The sequence below is a fragment of the Myripristis murdjan genome, chromosome 2 (genome assembly GCF_902150065.1).
Source record: "Myripristis murdjan chromosome 2, fMyrMur1.1, whole genome shotgun sequence".
Taxonomy (NCBI): domain Eukaryota; kingdom Metazoa; phylum Chordata; class Actinopteri; order Holocentriformes; family Holocentridae; genus Myripristis; species Myripristis murdjan.
The window spans coordinates 712,624-739,000 of record NC_043981.1 but is presented as its reverse complement, the minus strand read 5'-3'; the positions used below and the strand labels follow the sequence as shown (position 1 = coordinate 739,000).

Here is a 26,377-nt window from a genome sequence, read left to right as displayed (position 1 = left end):
TGTCACTGAATTTCATGGCAATCTACCAAATTGATTTTGAGATATGAAATAAATAGGTATGGTTTCAAAATACCTGTGTCCATGCAGATGTGGCCTGATTCTACTAAGCAGCTCCTTGCAGCCATCAGTGCTGTCATACTGGTACAGGGGTGAAACTGTAATTGTCTCTGGTCCCTCCTCACTTACCAGGATGTGATAAGCTAACAATGAACAATAAGATGATGTAACAGTGGGGCTGTGATGGGGTTGTGATGTGACATTGGTCTGCTCCGATCTCATTAATACTGGATTCACACACACATGCGCACAGAACAACTTACAGTGTGACCAGACTAACCCTGCTCAGGTGTGTGTTACTATGTCTTATACCCCAAGGGCCTTGAGGTTTTCCAGGAAAAGTCTGTGTCATCTCAGCAGTCTGAAAAAAGGCCAAAAACTGTTCAGAGAACCACATCAAATCCAACAAAACCCACCAACTGTTTAAAAAGCTGATCTAGAACAAGCAAACAAAGTGTGAAAAATGTGACAAATTTTGGAAATCATGTATTGGGCACTACAGAGGTTCACTGGCGAACAACATGTAAGAAAACATGTTTGTTTAGTACAGACCCCAGAGCAAATCTCACCACCATCATTTTAATAGCTTTTTCAGTGAAAATGAAATTTATATTGCAAAAAAAATCGCATTCAACTAAAGTTGTGAATCATATCATAACTGCAATATCTGTAAAATTAATAACATGATTTTTTTTAACCATCATTCTGCCCGACTTATCACACACAATGTTCCATTTGAAGCATTAGCAAATGGACCTAAACCACACAACAACAAGCTTTTTCAGCTAGCTCTGTTTCTAGCCGTGATGTGGTCAGGCCGCATGTAGTTAACAGAATTCTTTCTGACACATGAAACTGCACCACAGGAAGCGCATCACAGAGCTCTAGGTTTTAAACTCAGAAAGCTACTGTGAGAATGCAGCACACAGGGGCTCATGGTATTCTAACATAATGTGAAATCCAACACAGCACCATAACACTGCAGGAAAAGTCCAGTGGCTCCACATGGAAAATTGTGGAAATGGAAAAATGTTTGCTACATTGAGGGAATAAAGAGGCTGTGTGTGTTTGTGTGTGTCTATCCAGACCAGTGTGCTGCTGGGCTCAGTATTTACATGAAGAATAGGAGGGCAGTATTCAACGCTACAGGCATAAAGAGTGCTTGACAGAGTTATGGCACATCACTCCTGTACTGGTGTGCATACAGTCTCAGCCAGGGCCCTAGAATATGGCAGCAGAGCCAGTAGCCTCCCAGTGGAGCTCTGAATGCACAGAGCTCTCTGTCCATACAGTTGGCACTGTAAAGAGTCAAAATACACGCAGTATTATCATTTTGTTGACTAAAACCACAACTAAAATTACTGGTCAATGACACTTGTTCCAGGGTGAAAACGAGATGAAAAGTAAACAAAAATGAACCTTTGTGGACAAAAATGATGACAAAATGACATTTTCATAAACAAATAAGAGATAAAAAAAAAATACCACAAATAGATGTGCAAACTTTACATTTGAAACTAAGTACAGTATTAAAATAAAAATTCTATATAAAATCAAGAAGCTCTCTAGAAGCTCTACATCGTCAATATGAGGGTCAATACATTCCACAAGTCATTTTGTGATAAAATGTTACAATTTTCATTTTTAAAGTACCCAATTTCCCTCAACCTGCCTAAACTACATTAACACCTACTTCAGTTAGTGATGTCCTGCATTTCCCAGAATGCCCTTTGACAAAATTTCTGTTGCATTTAGGTATACATGAGGGTGTTTCTTCTTCAAAGGATTTCTCCTGTATGATCACTGAACAATGTTGCAAAATGTCAGCTTTGGAAAGAAACACTTGCTCCTTGATTGTGGGGGACTGAGATAAAAACCTGATGTTTACTGCTGATGATTTAAATTCCTAAAAAACTGAAAATCTTCTGAAACTGCCATCATTTCACATCAGCTTACACTTATGTCTTTATTATAAATATTGGGCTGCGTAACAATGACAGTAATAGTCCAGTCACGGGCAAATATTTGTAATCAGACGTAGGGATAATTTCATAGCATTTTGCCCCACTGACTACCATATATTCCACTCTGTTTAGCAAGTCCTCAGCATTGCCCCCTTAATAAACTGCACTGTTCTTTTTTGTGTCTCATAGCAGTCAAATGTTTGACTCAAGTGTGCTGGGAGATCATGGGACAACACTGGGACATGGTCCTCCTCTGGGATATCTCTGAGCTTAACCCTTACCCAAACTATTCTGTTCACAGCTGTGTTCCCACCACCCAGGAAGTCCATCCATGTGACATCAGTGGCCTCGGACCAACTGGGGCTTTTTAATCAGCCCATACAGTATACTAGCCGTAATACAGCAGAGGACAGTCCAAGGAACTGGAGTTATCAGAAGAATCAATCCTTTGAGAAATGTCAATACTAAACATTTGAAATGGTTCTCATCCTTCTCTCCAACAGTATCAATACCTGCAGTGTTTTTTCTAACTCAAAAATAAAATCTTTCTCGCTCCGCCACTGCCAGCCCCCCCCCCCCCCCCCCCCCCCCCCCCCCCACACACACACACACACACACACACACGCACACACACACACACACACACGCACACACTGCACCACAGCCAGTAAAAAATGGCAATGTTTGTTTATCATAACTTCCCGGCAGAAAACCTCTGCATCATGTACAAATAACTTCAGTAGCAAAAAGCAAATGGGGACAAAAGAGCAAGTAAAACTGAGATGTAATCTCAGATGTAATCTCAGCTCAAGAAAAAATGGTGAAATCTTGTTGAGGGTGGGGATGGCAGATAACCCCGACGAGTGGAGAAGAAGGCAGATTTTTCAGATTTCCATCTGAGAAGAACAACTTAAACAACTGACCTTAAACCAGCAGTAAGCCCAACCCACGCTGAGATGACACTCTTGTGTACTTTGGCTCATCAAAGACACTAGCTAGGCAGTACAGAGACAACAAAGTAAACACATCAAAAATGATTTTCCAGTTCATCACGTTTGCCAGTATCTTTACAATTATGGCTGAATTATGACAGCAGAGATAATCAAGTTTGTTGCTCTCAAAAGTTTCTGCATTTCAAACTAACCGCCAGTTTTCTACCCTGAGGGGACTGTTGTTACCGCAGTAAACTAACTAGGTTAGTTTACTGCTTTCACTTTGGGGAGTGTGGTCCCAAAGAAAAATCACTAGCTAAACATCACAGGAGCTGCAGAGCCTTCCTGACCAGTTTTGGTCAAAAAAATAAATAAATAAAAAATAAAAAAAAAAGAGCAGGAGCATTGTGCAGAAGGTTTTAAGCATAAGAGGCTAATGAATATTGAAAGAGCAATGGTGTCAGTAGAGCTGCCGCTGGCCAAATAGGGACCCTAAGCAAATTTTATTATGAGGCCACCCTGGTGTACGCTCCTGCCTGCCAACTGTACGACAGGTACAAGATCAGTGCATAACAAAATGCTATTTAACGTAACAATCTTTGTTAATAAGAACAAGCAACATCTGAAATAAAAAAAAACTTTAGGTCATCAATTAATAACAAAAAATATTTCAACAGATGTTATCTTAAGTGTATAATATGGCCAAAGGAGACTGTCCATTTGTGCAGCAGATTATTATGAGCTGTAGTTACAAAAATCAGGCGACCCTCTAGTGGTCGTGTCAAGAACAACACTGTGGTGTTGCATTAAGTGAGCAAAAACCCCTGCATAAAATCAACCAGCTGTGTGGCAAATAGACAAAATAACGTGATTTTCACATGGGCAGCCCAACCTCTAATCCAGGCTGAACAGGGTTTAAAGCTGCTAATATCGCTTTTTTCTTAATCCTAACCCTCACATTTTCCTCACCTGAAGCAGGTATTTTTAGCGGCTAGCTGGCTAGCTAGTGGGTTATCTCATTCAGGAAATACTCCGGTTGGTCATATTAGAGATGCTCCTGTGGGTCATATCAGAGGGTCAGAACAAATGACCTATGTGGTCGTACGGTTTGGAGGACTTGTTTTGTCAATCATTACAGCGATGTATGTGGTAGATGACAGACCTACACCGACGTGACGTGGCATGTGCAGGCCTCGTGAGCAATGGCCTGGGGGCCCTGCCAACTGCTCACCCAAGGGACACTGCAGTGCGCATGCGCCGCAGTGTCCCAAGCACAGTGTGTGCTCTGCGTTTAGGGAGGGGCAGCTCTGGGTGTCAGTAGACAAGTATGCAAACAATGCTACAAAGCAGTGGCGAGCGGTGATGTTTTTGTGTAGTCATGCTGTGGTCCCAATTTGATGTGAGCGCCCGCGAGGGCTCGAGCTAGAAAATTTTGGGTATTTATTTATTAATAAAAATGCACAATATGGTTTTTGACTGTACTATATCAACTCGACAACTCAATTTTGATAGACACGCGTGCACATTTTGCCCCAATGTTACCAACAACAATGTGTTGCAATTTACAGTGGAAATGAAAGTGGAAATTATTAGAACGGACGGATGATGCAGTAATAACCAGTTACAGAGTCAAGCAAATGACACATGAACATGCTCACAGTGTTACCAACAAAATGTTGGAATTTACCATGAGATCGGAACTATTGGGACGTGCCACGGGGTGAAAACACACAGCAACGTCACCAGCTAGCCTACATGGTCAATGAAATGACACACAAACATGCCCAACTGCCCATCAGGCTCCGCACCAAAGTGATAAACGTCAGAGAACACCTCTTTTTCAGAACACCTGCAATAGCCTAAATCGATGAAACATGCCAGGTTACTCAACTGAAGTTGTATTTTCATCCATTTTGTTTGGCACGATGCAGATGAAAGAACAAACTAATGTTAACGTTGCCGTACTAGCTAGCCAGCTAACGACGTTAGCGGTAGCTAGCTGTCAAGTGAATGACTTGCAGTTGCCGCTGAACATTTCAAGCGAGCTGCTACGTAGCTACTCGTGTTGCGCATGCGTCTTCTGAAAAGCTGATTGGCAGACAGCTTATTTTCCATTCAAAACGCCCACGTACAGGAAACACCGGCTACAAAACTACTGTGAATACTCGGTATCACAGAGCGCATGCACGTCAAGCTGTCAACTTTCCAGCATTTCACTAGCAAATTGAGATAGATACGTGTATATAGGCAGCGGTTTGCAACCAAAATGATAGAAATAATTATAAAAGGACACACTAGGAGACCAACATTTTAAAGGTTTTAACTGAAGGGCTTGGGCATGCGCTGCATTTATAGCTTATTATGACCGCTTGCCCCTGCTACAAAGTGTGGCAGACGAATGTAGCCAACGCATCAAAAATGGAGAAGCACTAAGGAGAGTCACCCTGATCTACATTAACAATCACTTCAACATAACTGAAGCATTCAACGTTTACTGTTAAATGTTGTTCTTCAGCATTACCCAGCACATTAGCCATTTTAGGTTAAGCTAAGACTTTTAGATCTGCCTGCGTAACAGCTGAGTTAAGTTTAAAAATAAAAAATACAGTTCATTAGTAATATATTGAGGGTCTTGAAATATGTTTGCTTAGGAGACTGAAAAGTCAGTCAGAAGGTGTCGGAAAGAGTTTGTTAGCCTTCTAGAAAAGATCATTGTGTCTAATGTGTCAGTCTAGTATGGTAACCTAACTGTGGCTGATGAGGTTTGTGGGGTCATTTGTTAGCCTTTCCCTTACCTTCACCAGGTGTTTTTTAGGCCTAAACCTTTCCCCAGTCTTTACTAGGGATGCACCAATACTGATATCAGTGCCAACCCAGACATGATTCACAGATCAGATGTCGGACTCATGTTAATGATCCACATACTAATACGCAATAGACAGGCACACACATTGCCAACTGTGGTATGTCTGCAATATTTTTTGTAGCCACAACTGTCTGTTAGGGTGTTTTCACACATACAGTGTTTAGGTCGACCTAACTGTCTAGGCCGGCCTAATTGGTGCGGTGCGAGTAGTGTGAACACAACTAGCCGCACCCGAGGTCGACCTAAACAGCTGTACCGAGAGCGGCTGGAAGGGGTGGTCTCGGAGCGGCGCATCAAGCCCTTTCGTGCAGTGCGGCGCACCAAACTAGTGGTGTGAACGCGCAGCGAATCCGGGTCGGCCCAAGCCTGGTGTACTCCACAAGTTTGGGCTACAAACGCCCATTAAACGCCCACCCGAATAACCGCCAGGGCGATTATTTGCATTATATTGAGGTAAACCCAAAATAAGGCGATTCACCTCATTTTTGCAGAAGTAAACAGTTAGCCGCACAATAACTGTGCGGCACTTCCGTTTTCTGTCAAAATAAGAGCTAGATAACGTTAGAAAAAAGGGTCTACTGTAATCTTAAATCGACCGATTAACTGTTATTTTGACAGAAAACGGAAGTGTCGGAGGGAACGACTCTCAGCGCGAGCGGTTTGCACTGTTTGTATGTGCAGATATGTTTACCTTATGCCTTACAGTACTTTCTGCCTATGTTGCCGCCCTAGGCGAAATTACTGGCTTGCGCCCTTTCATGTTACTTCTTCAACCCCCCCGCCCCCGCGGCACCAGTCGGCCGCGGCACCGGGGCACCATCAGGCGAGCCGGCCGCTCACCTGTCAGATCCGGCAGACCTGACCGGGTGGGCGCTGTACCGGCCGGTGCTGTAGCCGGCCCGCCTGATGCCGACTGATGGTGCTGCAGCATGTGCGGGTCAATAATCTAGAAAACTGGCGATTTTTTTTTCTCGTGCGCCCCCAAGTAGATTGCGCCATGAGCGGTTGCCCACACTGCCCATAGCAAAAACCGTCCCTGACGTTAGGCATATCAGACGGCGTTGCTGTTGAGTCTCCATCGTTCACGTGTGTTCTGTTTACATCTTGAGGCTTCATTTCAACCCTCTTTTCCGGATGGAATGGTGCTACACATGTCATTTTCGTCTGGTTGCCATGGATACATGACGCTCCATTCTGTAGAGCGGTGGACTTGGTGCGGCGATAAAAAGTATATGTGAAACCGAGCCGCTCCAGTTGAAAATTGATACATTGTATATTGGGTCGACCCAAATATGTCACTGGGTCGACCCAAATATGTGTGAAAACACCCTTAGCTAGCCTGAAAGACTGCTAATCTGGCTACAGCAACTGAACACAGAGTTTTTCTTCTTCAACAGTGCCTTCCCAGATGCACTGTGCTGATTGCGCAACAGTGGTATTGCAGTCAAATTAGAAAATTCTATTGTAGTGCTCAATACTATGAGCAACATCTACTTACTAGTAGTTGATAATGCACTGCTGTGCTGTGCATTACTGTCAAGTTTTTCAGAAAACACTGAAGAAGTTGCCATAGCAATGTGCACTTCTACACTGTGTATACTCTGTATCTAAAGCCACTCAACCTACAGGTCAACCAAACTGCTTTGAAATACATTTAAATTTAATGCATTTTTGTACATTTTTGTTCTTTTGAAGTTTTGTGCCTCATGCAGCCTTGCACATGATACAGCAATAATGCTAATAATGACAATAACCACCAAGAAAAAAAGAGCTCTGAATTGGACATTTTTAACTTGTATTTGTATATTTCATTTACAGATGCACAATGTGCATAAACCTGTGTTTTGTCTGTGAACTTTGTGTCTACATGTGTTTATTTTGTGTTACTTTTAATCTGCTTTGTACTGTGAGCCAAACACAAACTTCCTGCTCTGTTAGGACAATAAAGTTAGTCTACTCTGTTCTACTTAATGTTGTCATTTTTTCCCTGTGGTATTGAAAATGGTGTAGAATATCAATATGCTCCTGGTTATTGTAGTAAAGTAGCAAAGAAAATCTAGTACTGTGACAACCCTACAAGGACATCTTCCTTGTGGCATGTTCAGACCAAACACTAAGTGAATATTTTACACACAAAAATACAGGTGTGAATTTTTCCCTCTAGTTGAAAAAGTTCCACTGACTTGAATATACAAACGATTGTGTTTCCTGTTTTGCATCACCTTCCACAGATTTGCATCTTTGTATTGACTTTGTCTGTAATTGCACTGTGTGGAAATTGTTCTTTGTATTTGGTCTGAACACTCTCTTACTTGCTGATTTATTGGCTAACTACCCACTAACCATTATCTGCCTGTTTTCTATAGCCCTACACAGCTGAAACTACAGCGTGACCCAAAAAAACAGGAACTTTTTAACAATCCAATAAAACCAAGAGTGATGGAAGAAAAATATTTTATTCATAGTAACTGAAACCTGAAAACATGCCATTTAAGAAACAATGATGGAATTTTCATTTTTTAAAAATTGTGCTGCCACTTGCTCATGTCTGCCAATACGCACTTCAAAAATTCCCGTTTTTTTGGGTCACCCTGTATTTGGTTTAAGCATGTGTGTGTGTATGTATACAGATGTCTGTAACAGCACCTTCTCTCTCATTGTGTTGTCAGTCCAAACAGTAAGATGTGTGTGTGTTTTCATTCTAAACAGCAGAAATGACACTCATGCACAAATCCACACAACCCTAACTCCTGTAGCTCAGCAGAAATATAAGTACAAATATCATCCCCCCAAATCCCTCCCTCTCCCAACAAACACACACAAACACGCATTTTCAAACTTTCAACTGCCCAGAAACAGATGAAAGTGAACAATCAGCATCACAGCACATTTCAGCAAAAAAAGCGAAAAGCAAAAGCGAATTCCAAGTGCCTTCTATTTATGTCACTTGTAGGCCACTGTAGCTCAAGGGGACACAAACATTTGTACAGGGAGCAACTACACCATGTTTTAGTGTAGAACATGAGTATACAAAAGCATGTTCTGCAGTTTAGAGAGACACATTCTTTACTATTAATACCACTATTGGCTGAAAAGAAGTGAAGTGACCTATCTGGTGGTTAGTTATTTTAACCACATAGTGCAAAGCATTATGTTAATGAAATCAGTTACTAAAAGAACTGAAAATCCCCCCATGACGACAACTTACAATGCATGTGGCAGACACCTTAGAGGAAAATATGACAGCTTGTTGTTGTGGACCAGCTGAATTTTTGCTGCACATTTTGCCCTGATTCTCATGTCAGTTACTTTACACTGCCTTGTCTATCATTATGCCAGCTTTCAGTTAATAGAAAACTAAGAACACAGCACTGCACCAGTCTCTAGAGTGATAACCAACCTTTAAAGGTATTTCATTTTTACACATTGTGGGCTAAACTGCCCATCAACCAGTCCATTACTTCTACATGCTAAGTACCATGACTGTTAAAAAGGTGTACATTTGTAATAATTAGTCACTTAAATGAAATTAAACATACCTAATACTGTATGAAACTAATCAAGTGAACAATAGCTACATTTTTTGTTTTAAAAAATCCTGTGTTCTATTTTTGCATTTAATATTCTAACACAAAACAAAGAATAATTCATAATTATATTGAAGATCCAACCTGGGGGAGAAGAAGAAAACTATTCATCCTTCCTTCCACTCATTCACATCCGCCTATGTACTGCTCTGCACTAAACCGTTGTGTTCAATGACGGGTAATGAGAACAGAGTGAAACCAAAGGAGAGAGAGGGGGAGGGAAGGGTGAGAGACTCAGCCCCTCTGATGGGAGGGCAGGGTGGTGGGGTGGGGTGGGAGTGGCTAACGGTCAGAGCAAGAGATGACTAAAATAACTTCTTTGACAAGCTAAGTGCAAACAGCCTGATAAATGTGCAGATACACACAGAAACAGAAGCACAAAATGCATGGACAGGAAGAGAGAAAAAAAAGCCTGAGAAAGACTGTGAGAGAGGGTGTGAAATTACAGAGGAAGGGAGAGAGTTTAATACTTTTTGGGATTTGTCACAAGGCAGAAGATATATAACTATGTTTCCATCCAAGCATAAGTTTGACAAAAACCTTTCAAGAAATTGTCACAAAATATTAACTGTGAAGAGTTAGCATCAGCCAGCTGATGGTAGCACAGCTGGCTGAGGAAAATCTAGATGTGCTCAATCTCCAGCACCTCTGTTTGTGCTTACATGATCTTGTGCCCACAGAACTGGAGTGAAGTGGAACAGACTTTCCAGTCCAAGTCAACATACAAGAATGGTCAGAGCAGCAGCCATTTTTATCTTAGTATGTATCTTTGCCATGGTACATTAGCCAGGAGTTCCGTTTTGGTGGGGGTAGGCCACCCCATTAAACATTTCCAAGTCTGCTTTACCAACAGCATTCACATGCCAGTGGACTGGATTCAAGCCAATAAGGTTGCAGGTGAAGAGTGACTGACTTCAGTTCTTAATGTCTCTTTTTTTTCTGAAATGTTGGACAATGAGCTTCAACTGCCTTTGACACGGTTTTAACATCCAGGTCAGTCAAGTATGTCTGCATGACCTTTGGCAGATTCTGCTTGAAATGCTTCAACACAGCCAACTCATCCAATTATTTAAAAATCATGCACCTCACTATCTCTCAGCCACTTATCAAAAGCTGCTTCCTGTTGTCGTGCAAAGTCCAAATAAGTCTAACTCACAGGCTCTTAGCACTGCCTCGCAAATGACATTAGAATCAGAATCAGAATCAGAAATACTTATCTGATCCATGAGGGGAAACTGGGTAAGTTGCAGTTGCTCAATTCAAGAGAAGAATTGCATTGGATATGTGCATTAATCCTCCAAAATATTACAACAATAAATACAGAAATACGAAACTGAGCATATGCAGGAAGTATACCTATATATACCTTACATTCACATGCATATTGCACTGTTGAATTGTTGTCAAGTCCTACAGGTGTAAATTTCTGCACAGTTAAATGGTTAAATCAACAGTTTAAATAGTATGCAGTCATGCAGTCCTTTAACTCTGACTATCTGACCCTCCAGGGGAGGCATTAAAAAGTCTGATGGTCATAGGAAGGGCTTGACTGAATGCACTCCTGTGCTTGACCAGTGTGTCATGGAGTGGATGGAAGACATTGTCTAAAATGCCATGTAGTTTGGACAACATACTCCTCTCTGACACCACCGCCAGTGTCCAGCTCCACCCCCACAACATCACCAGGGTTGGGGATCAGTTTGTTGAGTCCGTTGGCATCCATTGCCCTCGTCCTACTGCCCCGACACGCCACAGCAAACAGGAGAGCGCTGGTAGATGTTGAAGGACCTTAGCCTCCTCAGAAAGTAGAGGCGATACTGGCCCTTCTTGTGGAGGGCTTCAGTGTTCTTTGGCCAGCCCAGTTTATTGTCTATTTACACTCCCAGGTACTTGTAGTCCTCCACAAACTCCACGCTGACCCCCTGAATGGAAACAGGGGTCCCACATGACTTGGCCCTCTTCAGATCCACAACCAGCTCCTTAGTCTTTGCCATGCTGAGCTGCAAGTGGTTCTGCTCACACCATGTGACAAAGTTTCCTATCACTGCCCTGTACTCAGCCTCCTCACCATTCCTGATACATCCAGTGGAAGAATCCCCACTCACTTGGACAAACGGCATTCAAGTTCAATGTCAGGTTCAGGTTTAGATTGGCTATCCACTGCCTCTAAAACCTACAGGAAGAATTATATTATCTGAGCCATAACCAACATGATCAGGTTTTGTCAGGTGAGCCTGACAGGGTTGAGGTTGACAACAAGCACCAAACAAGAGAGGAGCAAGTGGGAAACAGTGACTCTCACCTCGGCCCATAGAAACACATATGTTACACTTTTTTTAAAATCTTTTTTAAGTGAAAAGAAAAATTATAATGTGAAACAAGCAGATTCTACAGCACTACTGGACAGTTCTCATGCCACATGAATGTTGAATGGGACCACCAAAACTGCCAGGTGTCATAATGAATGTCATCACCAAATTTCACAGCAATGCCAACTCTGAGAAATAAATGTGCAACATTAACAATTTGACCTGTTGTTGACCTAGAGGGAAGGTCATAGGGTCACCAAAACAGATTTCATGAACGTTGTCACCAAAATTCATGGTGATGCACCAAACAGATTTGGAGATGGTGGCCCTCTGGACCTAACTGTTGAACGACTGACTGACCAGGTGATATATAGGCCCCTGCTTTCTAGTGCGGCAACGATGGGTTGGGCAGTTTTCTGGAATTCACTACTTTGTGTTACTACAGTGTTAACTCCACTCATTTGATGTTCTGAAGATGTAAAAACAAGCAAATATTTGTTGACCCGTGACTGTTACTAGCAGACCTACTGTTTCTTTCTGTCTGATCTGAGTCTAAACAGTACACTAACATCCGCTCCTCTTGCCAAGGCCAGTCCTCCTCTCCATCACTGTGTCTTTTATCTGTGATTTCTGTTTAACTCTGTTGCTGCAGGGACCATGTCCCTGTCCATGTGATGACTAGTGGCCCACTGGCAAGGTTACACACATGCACATTCTCACACACACACACACACACACACACACACACGCTCACACACACACACACACACACACACACACACACACACACACACACACACACACACACAGATATTCACCCACACAGGAAAAGTCATGTTACAATGGATTCCAGCAGCCATCTTGAGCTTTAGATGGTTCTAAGTCTATAACACATGTTGACCCATGTGCCATGGAGGGTCCAGAGGCTGCAGGTTTTCTTTCCATACAAAAACTCCACTAGGTGATTTCACTAATTAGTCCCTTCTCTCTGCTTAAAAGTGAGGCAATCAGTGAAAACACCCGGTGGAGTTTTTGGTTGGAATGAAGACCTGCAGCCTCTTGGCCCTCCATGGCACCAGTTTGACACCCTTGGCTATAACCTCTGTCTATGTAGGTATGTGAGAGCCTAAAGCTTGAGGGGTGTGTGAAGGTTCATGTCTCTGCCAATGGCTCCACCTGCTGCTGGAAAGAGATAGTACACATCCACATTATGATGGTGAATGTTATTTCTGTTATCTACAGAAGTCAAATCGGTATCAGCCATTCATACGCTGGCTGAAATCAACCCACACTCTGAAGCAGGATAATTCTGGCATGATAATCTCATTCATTCAGGAGTACAGCAGATCTTTTTTCTCATGTAAATCCATTATGCTTCTGCACACACACACACACACACACACACACACACACACACACGCACGCACACACACGCACTTACCTCCTAGAGAACATTTTGAGTCCAGTAAAAGTTCTGGAGCAGCCAGTCTGCTTTTCATCCTTTTCCATGAGATCAAAGGGTGGGGCAGACGGGAGCAGAAGTGAGGAGGAGGGCAGAGAGGAGTTGGAGGAGGAAGACGCAGAGCTGAATTCTTCATCTTCTCTTGCCAAACCTGGCAACTCTCTCCCCATTCCTCCGCCTCTTTCTTCAGGCTCAATCCCCGAGACCTCCAGTCCAGACCCCTGTCCTAAAACGGTGTCTGCTCCTGGGTTAGGATCCATGAGACTGCGTAGTGACTGATGTGCAAAGCTGCTATGATCTCATGTCCTGTCACATCCAAGACACCTGGAATTCTGGATATACCTTGAAGAATTCCCAATATAAGAAAAAATCCATATATTCTTAGTAGAACAGCACCATCTTGAGGTAGCAATTGTTTCCAAAGTCCTCTTTACCTGCAGACCCAAAATGTTTGTGGCCAAGCTGGAAAACAGAATCCCACACATGAATGGACTTGAGAAGGAAAGACTGCCAGCTGAAACCCGCCTCACCACCACCTGGGAGACACACTCTGCACCCACTGCAGCAATGCTCTTAAGCAAGGCATTTTGACCTCAGTGGCTTCAGAGCAGTGGACAGTCAGATGGTCGAACTGACAGGAAAAATGAACCTCAAACAAGTGCACAGTAAACACGACATTCTAAGTACAAAGGACTATGCGCAACATACCACACTCAAAAGGGCGATACTCAGACTGTAGCATTATATTCAAAATACTACAGTCAGATGGCTCTACTATTAGTGTTACAGTTCAAACTACTGTACTCAAATCATGCTCAAATACCAGTATAATGTTCAAAACATGATAAAAAGTAATGTGTTAATGCTGCTCATAGTACTATAACCTTACTTAAGTACTTCAAACATGGCTACCATGCACTGTCGACAAAGTCAATAATCCATACTCCAAAGGCAAAGGTCTTTTTACAGGCTACACAAGGTGTCCATGTGTGTGTGTGTGTGTGTGTGTGTGTGTGTGTGTGTGTGTAGGAGAGATTAGAGTTGATGTCCCACCAGCCCAGCAGGAGAGATAATCCTTCCTGTCTGTGAGGCTCTCTGGTGGCAGTGGTAGTTTGCTAAAATGACCAGGGTTCCAGCAGCTTTGACACTCGGTCAGTCTCTCTTTCACTCCCTCTCTCTTTAGGCAGTTTCCTCAGTTTGTTATTACTGTGTTTTCATCTCTTCCTCCTTTCACCTCTCCTCTCTTCTCTTGTTTCTTGCTGAGTTAATTACACTCCATGTGAAGAGGACATTGACATACACGCCCATCCATGCACACACACCTGAGTCGCGTGTTGACATGCAAATGTCACACTGAGACACTCACACTTACACAAACACACGCACACATTTACACACACTGATCCTCTAGTAGCCACCCGGCTAAAACCAGGAAGTAGATAATCTCAGCAATCAGGACCCCACAAATAGCTGCCCAGTGAACTGCCTGACTGAAACTGACTAACTGACTGACTGACTGGCTGACTGAGTCCAGAGTAGGCACAGGTCCATATGAAAATTTCACAAAAATAATTTCAAAAAATAATATTATCCTGAAAATCATCACGATATACTTAAAACTCTCTCAAAATGGCACTAAAACATACTTGAATGACTTTACGTTACATTTTATTAAAAATAAATATTTTTATTGCATCCTTTTTTTAGCGAACATCCATTTGCCTAGGGACTACAGATAAAAAGTAGTTGTTTTTACTAATTCTGGCATATTTACATGGGTGTTCATAAATATGCATTGTCCCTATTAAATAAACCAATAAAATAAAATAAATTTTAGTGGAAAACAAAAAAGGGCAGATTCAGACTTTCACCATCACAATGAGAAAAAAAAACATGAATAAAAAGAATCTACCTATCAATCTGATATCCAAACACTCACATGGTTCAATTAGTTATGTGTTGTGTACAAGAAATGAATAACTTGTTTTATTTTGTATGCTAGGGAGCTAAATATCTTTTACAAGTCACTCATGTGAGGATATTTGTAATTATCCCAATTTACATCTACCCTGACAATGGGAATTTAACACAATCAACTTTTCATGATAAAAAAAAAAAACTTTTTGTCTTATTTATCTGCAATAAGGTCTTCCAGGGGGTCTTCAGCAAAAGGAGGAATATTTCAAGCAGCCTAAGGATTTCACAAGCATTTAAACACAACATAAACACATTTATTATGTATACTGTTATGTTACATTATATTATATTATAATTAAAATATTATTTTGCTAATTTTCTTTCCTGTTTGTTTGTTTGTTTTAAAAATTCCAGTAATTGCCTTGTTTTCCCCATGTTTTTGAAAGACATCAAGTCAATTTGCTCAGGTTTTGAGGGGCTAAACAATTTAATACTATAAGCATACTGCTTTGTGTGTGTGTGTGTGTGTGTGTGTTTTCATTAAAGTATTGTAGAATACACAGGGTTTAGAAATTGTAACTACACTGCATGATTTCAAAAAGCCATAGTATGAAAATTTCTGGACTAACCAACTGTCTATTACTGACCGTTTACTGACTGTCTTTCTGCCATACTGACTGAATACAACACAGTCTTTCTAATTCATATCAACATACCAGGATGGCCAGAGCAGAAGCCATTTTTATGTGCATCACTGTCAGTCTATGTTAGCAGCTTAAAGTTAACAGATTTTCTTCTCTGCTAAGTAAAAGGTCAAATCAAAGTGGATGGATATTGCACAAAGAGTAATATCCATTCTACTCAATTCAAGTTCTATGATACATATATATATATATATATATATATATATATATATATATATATATAACACTGGCATCCCTGTTATATCCACACTCCTCATCAAACAGTCTCTCTCAGGTATTATTGCTGGCTTTCAACTGGTTGGGAGCCAAATTACCATCCGGACTAAAAAGTAAACTGGGGATCGCTGGTGGGGGTCCAAATTTAAATTCACCTCAGACATTAACTGACTTTAACTTATTTTTAGGCCTGAGATTTTTCTCATAGTCAATTTTATTGACTATGAGAAAGTGTTTGACAGTGTGGATAGGCAGACCATCTGGAGACTGTTGAGGCACTATGGGGTACCTGCAAAGATTACTAACATCATCAGGAACTCATACGAGGGAATGACTTACAGAGTGTTCATGCCCAGCAGCTCACTGATGCCTTCCAAGTGCAAACAGGAGTGAGGCAAGGATGCCTACTGTCACCCTTCCTTTTCCTATTGGCGATAGACTAGGGAATGAAGATATCAACTGTCCAGAAGAGGAATGGCATCCAATGGACACCTTGGACACAGTTGGATGACCTTGACTTTGCTGATGACCTGGCACTCCTTTCCCACACCCAACAACAAATGCAGGAGAAGACCACCATCATCGCAACCCACTCAGCGAGCCTTGGCCTCATTATACACAAAGGGAAGAGCAAGATCCTCAAAGTAAATAATAACAACACAATCCCCATTAGACTAGAGGGAGAAGCACTAGAGGAAGTGGAAAGCTTCACCTATCTTGGCAGTGTAGTCAACAAGATGGGAGGGACAGATGCTGATGTGAAAGCACAGATTGGAAAAGCAAGGGCAGCTTTCCACCAGCTGTAGAAGGTCTGGGGATCCTCTGAGCTGCCTAGGAACACCAAGATCAGGATCTTTAATTCCATGGTAAAGCCTGTCCTTCCGTACGGTGCAGAGACCTGAAGAACAACGGTCACCACCATGAAGAAAACCCAGTCCTTTATCAACACCTGTCTCAGACGAATCCTAAGAATACACTGGCCGAACACCATCAGTAACCGGGAGCTGTGGCAGAGAACAGGACAGCAGCCTGTTGAGGAAGAGATCCTCCAAAGACGCTGGAGATGGGTTGGCCATACCCTTCACAAGCCTGCATCCCACACCACAAGACAAGCCCTCTTTTGGAATACACAAGGAAAAAGGAAGAGAGGCAGGCCAAGGAACAGCTGGCACTGTGACCTGGATGCAGATGTGAAGAGGTCTGGCCATGCATGGGGACAGCTGGAGAAGTTGGCCCAGGATCGGGAGGACTGGAGAGCCCTTGGTCGTGGCCTATGCCCAAAGTTGGGCAGTAGGCGTAAGTGAGTAAGTAACTTATTTTTAATTTTCACTGAAACTTAATTTATTCAATTTAATTTCATATATTCTTTATTTGGAGGGGAGCAAGCACAATTCTGAACCAGAGTTAACAAAAGGCAAATTTTCATCTGCAGCCCCCATTATAAACATAAAAAAAGTTACATACACATAACACAACATAATGGAACAATACAACAAGAAATAAAACAGGCTACAATAGTAATTAGTAAATACTAATGATGGCATAATTGGGTGGTTTTTAGTACTGTTTTGAACTTTTTCTTGAAAACTGAAAATATGTTGGAGTCTCTGATGTTGGCAGGTATTGCATTCCACTACCTAATAAAGCTTTCTCATCAACATAATCAATTAACTATTTTTTACAAATTTACAAAATATTAGTATGTGTTCATATTTTTGGGCTTATTTGGGCTGTGCAATATAAACAGCATTTCATTTCTTGATATTTACACCAAATATCTTGGTAGCGATACAATATACGCTATGACTATGAGATAAATTTTAAATGTTACAACAATAAAAACTGATATTCTTCAAAAAACAGCATAATTCCAACTGAATGTAGGAAATGCAGTTACTTTGCAAAGTACTGATATAATCAGAGCAGACCAATCAGTGTCTTAGGCCAATCCTAACCCTAAATTTGATATTGTCCATATTGTCTTTTGAGATATTCACATTTTGCATGTTCATATCTATATAATGATAAGATAATGATATATCATCCAGCCCTAGTTAATGTGTAGACAGTCCATGAATGCATAGGATGTTAATGACGCGTTCCAAAATTAGCAGAGAACAGGCTACCAAGGACCAGATGGGACTAGATGTTTGTAATCATCATCCAGAGAAGTCATTAGATTTTCTGAATTTTATACATTTGAAAGAATTTAATTATTCACAAACAAAATGTAATAAATGGAAATGTGTATTAAAAAAAATCACCTTCGGCATTCAAATTATTATTGAATTATGGTCATGATTGAATCATTATTGAATGCATAGTCAAGGACCACCTGTAGTACTTTCATGGACCACCAGGGGGCTGCACACCACTGGCTGCTTCTTGTCATCCCCTCTCTCTCCCTCTTGCCTTTGCTGTCTCTCTACTGCCTCTATGAAACACTAAAAACAAGATGTGGTGTGGTTCAGCACATAGTGAGATTTACCCACAAAAAGGGGAAGACAAAGAATCAAATGAAATGGAAACAGCTGTGATGGTTGTAACTCATCCAGCTGTGTCATAAGCCCTCACGTAACATGTCATGTTGGTAGTGTTTCTAAGAGACACAAACACAGCTTGGTACCTTTACACATCCACGAACACTCTCACACACTGACACACACACATAATTGCTCTTCTATCTCTCTGTATCTCTCTTCCCTCTTATTCTGCCACCCACTCAAAATTTCCATGACAAATAAAATGCCACTAAACAGCACCGACTCATAATTCAGCGAGATCCTTTCAATTTCCTAACACCCACAAATGACCTATTTTTTCTATCTCTCTTTCTCCCTGTACCTCTCAGAAAACAACTCAATTTATAAATTCTAACCTTAATTCTCAATCCTATCCCCAATGCAACCATTTATCTAATGAGTTCCAGAAAATAGCCCACAGCAGCAAGTCATTTCCTCTCTTATCTATTCTTGTGTCTATTTGAACCTGATAAAACACTGAACACATGGATGAGATACACCATAAACTCTGTGTTCCCAGTCCAGTTTGTAACTATGGTAATCTGATTATGGAAAACATGATGACAATAATATTTGATAACTTAATTTCTATTAGACCCAGGGAAGCACTGGAGGATAATCCAACCTGAGCTCTGTTTATTTATGCACTGCAGAGTAGACTGTGCCAGCCAATCAAAGTATGACATTATGATGCTAATTTTTCATAGCATACGTCATAGTAAGAGGTAGGGGTGGGGAAAAATTGATTTGCGTAGTGTGATCATTAGAATTATCATTATTATTCATTCACTATTATTGTTTTACACTTTTTAATTCAATTCTAGGTTGTCAGCAAGGAGACTACATATCGCTGCAGAGTTCAGCTACATCTTGGCAAAGGAAAAACTAGCATGACCGTTTTCAGCAGGGTCCCTTGGCCTCTGACCTCCAGATATCTAATTGAAAATGGGTTCTCTGGGCAGCCACGGCTCTTCCCTTTGCAGACATGCCCACCTTCTGCTAATCCCATGCAGTTTGGGCCACAAAGCCTGCAGTCCACGTGTGTTCTTGTGGCCTGTTGTAAAATGGTGTGTTTGTGCAGACTGGGGCCTAAACAGTTGCATCAGTTGGCTTGGACTGGAAAGCTGAGACTCTTGTGGATTCAATGAGCCACATTTGATTCCTGTGTGATGATGTTAGCCCCCATAGCAGCATTTTATTGTAGTGAGACCATTTTTTCAAACTTGCCATCACTGTATGAAATGGCCCATTGTGACCTATAGGAGAATCACAGCTCCAGCAAACTTTACATCCACAAACTAGAGAATTCAAAAAACAAAAATGCAATACATCGTAATATCAAATCGCAATACTTGTAGAATTAGTCCAGTAATTTTAAGCCAAATAAGGGGTCAATGTCAAACAAATTGCAACAGAAGCAAACTCAATTGATTTTGTATCCTCGACATGTTCTGAGTGAGGGAAAAAAAGCCCCGAAGAATCCCACTGGGGGAAAGTTTCAAAAAAGACCAAAATATAGCCCAGTCAAACACCTATTAACTTTTTTCTCATGTGAATAGGGTAAAACTTTTTTACCTTTAGGTATCACCATGAAAATTGCTGAGTTGATTACTTACCTTAAGACAAATAAAAAATGTATTGCAAGTTTTTTGAAATTGTTTAGTAACATGAGCTAATTTGCATAAATTTGCATAAACTCCATAGCTTTACTACAGAGGGCATATAAAGTGGTCTTCTTATGATACTAGCATGAAAATTGGGATGAGCTGTCTCCATGGGTGACTTGACAAGTAACCACTTAGAAATTTCAAAATGGCAGCCATTTTTCAAGATTGCTACCACCTTAGTGGAGCAGTTATGACATGCTGCAAAGATAATTGCTAAAGACTGGTTTTAAGTTCCTTCTTCCTTTATGTTCACTGGTAGCCTAAATGGGTTCCATTCAGACCTTAATGTTTAGTATTTGACTGTTACATGTCAACAGGATTGATGATGGTGAGATTTTCACCTGGCTATACCCAAGGTTTATATCTGTTGTAGTATTTATGCAAATTAGTGTGTACATAATTCAAATATGCACCATTTGCTCATGTCAATAAACAATTTCAACAAACTTGCAATACATTTTTTATTTGTCTTAAGGTAAGTAATCAACTCAGCAATTTTCATGGTGATACCTAAAGGCTAAAATTTTTACCCTATTCACATGAAAAAAAAAAAAAGTTAATAGGCGTTTGAATGGGCTATATTTTGGTCTTTTTTGAAACTTTCCCCCAGTGGGATTCTTCGGGGCTTTTTTTCCCTCACTCAGGACATGTCGAGGATACAAAATCAGTTGAGTTTGTTTCTGTTGCAATTTGTTAAAAATAAAATGACTGGACTAAATCACAATACTTAGGAATCGCAATTCATATTGAATTGGTACCCAAGTATGGTTTAATTGTTTTTTATTGTATTTTTTTTTTTTCATTTTTTTGTAACAATTTATATTAATCCTTGACAATAATCCTTAAACTATTTCTAAGATATCCGCGCCTTGCTGGCACACCTGGGGCCCTATCTTGTGCCACCCGCTATCCGCTGCCACGACCCGCTACCCGCAAATTGCGGATTTAGGAGCTTCCGCTATCCCTAAACGGTATCTTGCGCCACCCGCTACCCGCTATCCCTTATGCCGACTCTGTCATTTGCGCCTGGAGGTGTGTCCGTGGGCGTGTTTCATGCGCTATCCCTAAAGTTGCTATCTTGTGCACACACTTTAGGGATAGCGGATAGCGGGTGGTCAGGACCACCCGCTATCCGCTATCCGCTATCCCTAAAGTTTGGGCTGTTAGGAGAGCGCGCCCAGGCGGCTTCAATGCGCGCCCCGACGGAGCCTCACCACGCACACGGTCGGACTGATACCGGGACGCCGCCGGAATGGACTGAGTATATTACTCATATAGACTGTTTAGAGGAAAGACTGTTTTAATTGGACACTTACGCCAGCACGTTTTATTGTTTTATCATAAGCCAGCAGCTGTGCTATATTTTTATTTTTAATATTTTATTTGCCCAATCTACCTTGTCAATAAATTAGTTTACACATAGTTCCACCTCTGCCTCTTGTGTGTGTGTGGTGTGGCCGGGGATTTTACTCAATCAGTACAACCTTCTGACACGTCCACTTGGACACATGTGGCTCCACCTCCCGAATTAACTCGCCTATAATATAATATATAATATGTATATAAAGCCAACTTGCTTTAGCCTCAGTAGAAGCCCTGAGAAAATCTACATCGCGGGTTTAGGATTTAGGATTTAGGACAGCGCAGCCTGCCCTTGAAGGCAATGTTACCTGGCACACTGATTGGTTTAACTGGCATAACGCCCAAAACACGCCTATTCATAATATAGCGGGTAGCGGAGGTGTTTTGCGGATAGTGGGAGGTGCACAAGATAGCAACTTTTATGGGGGAACGCCTCTTCCTAAATCCTAAATCCGCAAATAGCGGGTTTAGGGAGTCTGGCGCAAGATAGGGCCCCTGGTGTCACCCCTTCCTTCTCCCCTGCCTGCCCTGCAGAAATGCCAATATATGATCTAAATAAATAAATAATTTATAAGATAGACCTACATATTAAATAGATTACCATTCCTGCATTTACAAAAATAAATATGGTTATACATACATGTGACTATTTTAAACATTTATTAATGCCTGGTAAGTCATTTGTTTATTGATTGTTGTCTTTTCTGTGTTACTGACAGAGGCTATTTAATGATATTTCATTTTTTATGTACATAAGTGCACGAGAAATGAAAATAAAGCAATCTTTAATCTTGAATCTTGTTAAAGAACATTGTTACAAAGTGGAGCACATTACACTGATCCTGAAATCACTGCACTGGATTTTAAAATCCCATTGCTGGTCTACAGAGCACTAAATGGTCTCAGGCCTAAACACATCTCTTATTTATTTGTACGTTATGAAGCATCTTGACCCCGACGGTCATCCAGTAACCTTTTACTCAGTGTTCCCAAAATCAAAACCAAGCAAAGTGAAATAGCAGTTAGCTGAAATGCTCCCACCTGTGGAACCTGCTTTCTGAATACATGAGGTCTGCTATTCTCATTTAAATCAGAGCTTAACACATTATTCTTTACTGTGGGTTTGCAATAACTTTAATGCATCAGTTGTTTTGAATCTGTAACTATTTGTTTGTTCTGGCTGTTGTTTCTGTTTTGATTGTCTTTTAAATGAATGTATTATATGCCTCTGGAGATCACTCTGAATAACCTTGTCTGAAAGGTGCTATATGAGTAAACTTGCTTTGCCTTGTCAGAGGTGCTGATGTATTATTTATTTATTTATTTTTGTCATATTTTTTATTTTATGTATTGTATTTTAGTTTAGTTGTACTGGTAATAAAACAACAACAATAATAATAATGATGTCTGTATGCCATGACTGAGGTCTCATAATGGCATGACCAAAAAAAAGCTTTTGCCCAAGAGGATATCAGCTGTCTATCTAACAATCAATCGATCACTGAGTCAGTCAATCAATAATAGAAAGACATACTAAATGATCTTATCGCAGCAAGCAGAAAGTTCAACTAGATCAAAGTAAATGGGGATTTCATTTTTGATCAAATGATTTTTGTAAACTGCATTTTTGTCACTGGTTGTCTGACATGACAAGTAATCTATTGCCAACAATCAATCAGATTTCTGTTTACTCTCTCCTTTCTACTATGCTCAAGTCTTTGTATGTGTGTGTGTGTGTGTGTGTGTGTGTGAGAGAGAGAGAGAGAGAGAGAGAGTGTGTGTGTGTGTGTGTGTGTGTGTGTGTGTGTGTGTGTGTGCGTGTGTGTGTGTGTGTGATTCTGTCAGATGAGTCACCAGTGCAATAGATCTGTACCATCCTGCTGGTGTCTCTACATCAGCTCCATCTGTGGAGGGCCTGATGCACATGTTGCTGCCAACCACACTATGTCCACATGAGTTTCTTCCAAAGTTGTTATGGACCAATTGTGATGTTTTCTTGATGAAACTGTGATGTAGTATTAGATCAGAATCGTCACATGAATCAGCTACAGAAAGAACTGCAAAGGAAAAATCGACTTTACAAATGAATCACACTACCCAGCATGGAGTATAAGTGTAGGTAATATTTACTTATACTTATACTTAATAAAACTTATACTCAACACCGGCTGGTGATTAGCAAATTATAAACAAAAAAAAAAAAAAAAAATTCAGAAAATTTTGAAAAAAAAAATCTGATGCTGGATTAACTTCAGATTTCTTGTGTTTAAACGCTTGCAAAACGTGTCTGAACACACACATCCTACAGTGAAATTAAACTTGCCTCTTCTTCATCTTACTACAGATCAACGGGAAGACCCTCAAGGACCCCTGGGAGTCACTGGACCGTACTGAATAGCACTATGTTATCCAGAGGCACCAATCAGCATACAAACAGACAGTTGCTAAATGTACTCTGGAGCTACACTTTAGGATACCTCAGTTATCTCTCCAAACAGTGTCTAGATTCAGCAAACAGTCTCTCTGGTCTTTCAACTATGGGTGAATTTCTAAAAAAATAAATAACTATTAAAAAAAAAGGAACACTCATCCGTGACATCAAGTGTAAACATAAGCTATTCCCAAACATAAACCATTCAGTTCCCAGTGACAATGCCTTTTTGACTTGAGAATTCATATGGCATGGTGAACATAGGAAATGGGTTTCTTTGTAGAAATAGAGGAAAACCTTCAGGGTCCTTCTCTCGTCTTGAAACACTGCTGACAGATATTGCAATGCTTGCCAAATGATGTTTTTATGACAGCATTTAATCCTTTTGAGATTGTCAAATAAAACACTCCTGCTGGCAGCAGCATCCTCAACCAATATGCTTTGGTACTTTTCTTCTTCTTGAATCTACTGCTGTGTGGGAGCCAGTGGCTTGTATGTAGGCTACACAAATTTTGCTGCACCGAGCCTTCCTGTTTTTAAGCCATCAGTGGCCAAACACACATACTTTGGGTGTCATATGTGAGTAAAATAAATGTGTCATAAGTGTGTAAAAGTGAGCAATTTTAAGTCTGATTTCATCCATTTAACTAATGGTGCCCCAGGATTCAATTCCCAGCCCAATTCTATTTTTTATCAATGGTATTATGTCTGCTAGAGCTGGGCAATCAGGCCTCTGAATAATATTGAGATATTTTATGATTTATCACGATGCACTATATATTGTATCTCAATATTTTCTGTCATGTTCTGTACGAACTCAATCATTATGTTTATGCGATTATGTTTCTTCCTCTTGTGGTCATTTTAAGTATTGCATTTATCTCTGTCAGTTGATGCTATTTGCTGATTTAGCCATGTAATGCTGCCAGGTCTGCCATTTTTCTCATTTTAGATTTTTTTTTTTTTTTTTCATAAGTTCAAGTGTTTTTGCCATGCGGTTGCCAAGATACACGTCTACATTAAATCATTCTTGTTTATATGCATTAGTGGTTTCTATTGCCAGTCAGGGTCACATCGGACAAATAATAAATATAATATAGAGGGAAAATAGCTTTGACACGCCATATACAAAACAATAAAGAAAGCAGCAATGAAATAAAATATGTCACCGAAAACCAGCGCTGCAAACACAAATGCACTACAACTCAATTCAGTTTTCAATAGGTGTATTAAACCAAACAAGCAGAGCAATGCTGGTGTGTGTGTGTGTGTGTGTATGTGTGGGTGTGCGTGTGCATGTAAGTCATCCCACAGACTCAGATATTGTTTTCCACATGATCCCAAATGAGTTTAGTTTAGTGACAATTTGTACTTTATGTTCACAGTATAGCCATTTACTACATTCCACATAGATAAAGCCCTGATGTATTGCATATATTTGACATATCAGCCACCTCTAACACAGTGCTTCTCCTACCATTGCTTTATGGAGGACAGCCCACCCCCAACAACCACCCCCATCCCTCCTGAAAGAAACAAAATATTTCACTCGTTTTATTTCAGCTCTGTGTGAGAATCTCTACTGTGTTTTGCTGTCATTTATGGCCTCCCTAGTTTCTCTCCTCTCCTCTGAATAAAATAAAAGCCAGCAGCACCACAGCACACTCGGATACTTGGGAGCTGACAGCAAGTGCACCCAAGCACCCAGTTTTATTTAGTTTTCATCATGAAAACGCCAGTGTCAAGCTAATGTGCGGCTATTGTAACTACCAAGAAAACTATTTGAGTTTACCCTGAAAAAAAAAACAGAGGCTTCTGCCAAAATGCAACCGTGTATTCAGAGAGAGCTGCTTTTATTGATGGGGATGTTGACCTAGTTAAGCTTAAGAGGAAGGAACTAAGATCAATATTAAAGAAGAATAGGATGGAGTATAAAGAAAACATCAAGAGGCAGCTATGTTCAGGTCATGCCAGGGAAACCTGGAACTCTGGAATGTTAAGATGAGCAAGGACGGAAGAGACAAAATGTCCCTAACCCTAACCCACTGAATAGGGGCATATCTTTTGCTAATGACCTGAGTCATTTCTACTCTACATTCAATAACCCCTCCTGCTTTAATGATAACTTTAATATATTTACTAACACTACTTATCACTCCCTGATTGTACTGACAGAGGCTGACGTAACAGCCAGCCTAGCAAGAATCAAACCTAGTAAAGCCCCTGGACATGATGGATTAAGGGGTAGTGTGATTAAATCATGCAGGTCTCAGTTCACACCATTTTTTACAAAATTGTTCCAGCTTTTACTGAATGAACTCTCTGTTTCCAAACATGGAAACTCTCCAACATAATTCCTGTCCCTGAGAAGCCAAGAGCAA

At 40.7% G+C, this 26,377-nt stretch overlaps 1 protein-coding gene across 2 annotated transcripts in view; it reads right to left on the bottom strand.

The window, feature by feature from the left end:
• dgkza (diacylglycerol kinase, zeta a) overlaps positions 1–26,377 on the bottom strand; it is a 163,129-nt gene that overhangs the window by 120,478 nt on the left and 16,274 nt on the right. The window contains exon 1 of one of the 2 annotated variants that reach the window (XM_030070444.1): positions 13,157–14,575. The exons of the other annotated variant lie outside the window; for it this stretch is intronic. Coding sequence (XP_029926304.1) covers positions 13,157–13,437 — 281 coding nt within the window. The 5' untranslated portion in view covers positions 13,438–14,575. Of the gene's footprint in view, positions 1–13,156; positions 14,576–26,377 lie in introns of those variants that run through there. 2 annotated transcript variants of the gene reach the window in all.